The 2322-nt window shown below is 49.2% G+C and overlaps 1 protein-coding gene across 1 annotated transcript; it reads right to left on the bottom strand.

The window, feature by feature from the left end:
• Positions 1 to 409: 409 nt before the first annotated feature.
• Positions 410 to 2113, bottom strand: LOC108354451 (formin-like protein 5). Its single transcript, XM_017605637.1, has 2 exons — positions 1040 to 2113; positions 410 to 978 (listed from the first exon to the last, which is right to left on the bottom strand). The coding sequence occupies exons 1-2, from the start codon at positions 1833 to 1835 to the stop codon at positions 461 to 463; spliced, it is 1314 nt and encodes a 437-aa protein (XP_017461126.1). The 5' UTR covers positions 1836 to 2113; the 3' UTR covers positions 410 to 460.
• Between the last annotated feature and the right edge of the window lie 209 nt (positions 2114 to 2322).

The following is a 2322-nucleotide window of genomic DNA, read 5'->3' as shown; positions in this document are numbered from 1 at the left end:
AATTTAATGGTGAGTCCGTTTGCATCAATTCCAATAAAAATGTTTAGTAATAATTAAATTTCAACATGGAAGCGCTAGTCGGCCTCCAATTACTTGCACAGGCCTGACCTGTGGGAGCTGTCAATACACACATATTTATATACATAAATTTTTTCCTTACACCAACAAAAATTCCTGCTCACTTTCTACATTTCCGGTGCACTTAAGTATACCGGAACTTGAATTCAGCCTTCATACTAAGCTGCACGCAACCATAACCTAATTTTTTGATAAAACTCAGTATTGTAATTTAAAATGTTTTTATTTTTAAATTTCTTTACAAATTACAAAAGTACTTACTAAAATGATTGGTGTTATCAAGAGCCGAAAAATCATAAAAGTTCTTGAAATTGCGAACCAGTTGAAAATATTTTTTTACAAAATCTCTTAAAAATTCTAAGAGTATTTCTCAGTTAAAGTGCTACTTAAATGAACTGAAGGCGCTCGGCTGAAAGTGATCACCGTGGTAGGTTGTATGGAAATCAGAGAAGGCATCACGGAACTGATGGTTGCGCTTAACAGGACTAGCATGATTGAAGCCGAAGGAAGTGCTGCCGAATCCCAAGCCGCCACTCCCGGTCCCAGTGCCGAAAGAACTGAAGCGTTGTGCAGACGGCGAATCGGAGCCATAGTACGATGGTGAATCGTAAGCTGGCGGTGACGGCGCCTTCGGATAAGGGCGACGGCCAAATGAAGGTACACGCGGCGATAGCTCCCCGGTTGGTGGCGCGCTAATATCGAAACTGGGAATTTCATTATCTCCTCCGTCGGCAGTATCATCCCCATCAATTGCATCGTCGCCTTCCTCAGCTCCGTTGGCGGTATCAGCGCCATCTTGCCCCCCATTGTTGTTATCGTCCTGTTGCTGAAAGTCTGCTTCTTCTGGTGCGGGTTCGGGTGGTTCGGCTGCATCATTGTTGTTATCATTGAAGGAGGTATCTGCAAAGTGAGCTATTGAAGCCAGTCTTATGACATTTAATTAGAAGTTGGCGTATTTTACCGTCTCGCTGTGCGTACTGATACAGCACTCGGGCGCGCTGTGGTTGTTGTGGTGGCGGTGCTGGAGCCGCTGGAGGTGCTGTTGGACGACGCCTAACTGGTGGCAGCGTAGGAGGCTGTGTTGGCGCTAGCGCTGGAGGTGCTGGCCTTTGACGATTTCGACCCGTCTTGCGCGGTGCGGATGGCCGAGGAGGCGGCGGTTGCGGCTGAGGAGCAGGCGCATCTTCGAAATCGTATACAGAAGGTTCAGCGCGCGGACCACCACGCTCTGCAAAGCCATCAAACCCAGACGGATAATAGTATTCGAAATCGTAGCCATGCGTTGGGCGTAGTTTCGGCCGCGGACGCGGACGTCGCGGTGGAGGTGGTGGCGGCGCTGTCGTAGGAGCCTCTGTTGTAGTAGTGGTTGTTGTAGTTGTAGAGCGTGGTGGCGGTGGCGTAAATAAATTGGACGAACTGGCAAATAAGGCAAACTTGTTGAAAAACGGATTGAGTGGCGGTGGTGGTGGTGGCGGCGGTCTTGGAGGCGGAGTGGTAGTTGTAGGCCTTGGACGCCTAGTTGTAGGTGGCGGAGGCGGTGGTGCACGTTGCGCCGCGGCAATATTGCGCGTAGCGTTCGCCTTCATATCGCTTGCTGTGGCGCTGTTAAGCAACAGATTGCGCAGCAGCCAGCCAACATCCAAGCTACGGCGATCACGCGCCTGCAGTTCAAGATCCGCGCCGTACTCCTGCGCATTGGCATAACTGCTGCAAGTGGCGAGAAGCGCGACGCCGAGAAGGATTTGTGTTCTACACATTGCGTTCAAATGGAAACACTTCAACCGAAGCGTAAGCAGCAGGTCTTCGTGCGCTGCTGATTTGCGCGTACTTTAATTCGAAAACAATTCAATTTATAAAATTGCGCTGTGTGCCTAAGCGCATCCGCGTTTCAATTTCTTTTAACTAAGCGTTTTTCGGGAGCATACAACCGTTTGTTGCCGCATGCAACAAAGAACTGTGCGCTGTATCGTTTGCGATTTTCAGCAAAAGGTTGCCGTTACTGCAGCTCTGGCCAGTAGATGCTGCGCGGCTAATTAGTGAGGCTAGCGTGCTGCAACTCGTCTAACGAGTTCTCAACACAATCGGCTATTATATCATATAGACGCGCACGAATATCAGCCAAAGCTTAGGCCAATGCGGCGACAGGCCGTAAAACTGCTCTGGCTGCTGCGCCGCTACTGCTGACATAGAAGTGACCGTTGCTGCTAGACAGCTTCGTCATTTGCATTTTCCTGCATTTTTTTT

This window comes from Rhagoletis zephyria, unplaced genomic scaffold (assembly GCF_001687245.7).
Source record: "Rhagoletis zephyria isolate East Lansing unplaced genomic scaffold, Rhagoletis_zephyria_1.1 Rzeph_scaffold_36034, whole genome shotgun sequence".
Lineage (NCBI taxonomy): Eukaryota > Metazoa > Arthropoda > Insecta > Diptera > Tephritidae > Rhagoletis > Rhagoletis zephyria.
This window is presented reverse-complemented; position numbering and strand designations above follow the sequence as displayed.

Bases quoted from the DNA above. Each gene is read 5' to 3' on its own strand.
- LOC108354451 (XM_017605637.1), bottom strand. From the start codon at position 1,835: ATGTGTAGAACACAAATCCTTCTCGGCGTCGCGCTTCTCGCCACTTGC. The intron at 979-1,039 runs GTAAAATACGCC...CTCACTTTGCAG, and splicing joins TCAGTACGCACAGCGAGACG to ATACCTCCTTCAATGATAAC.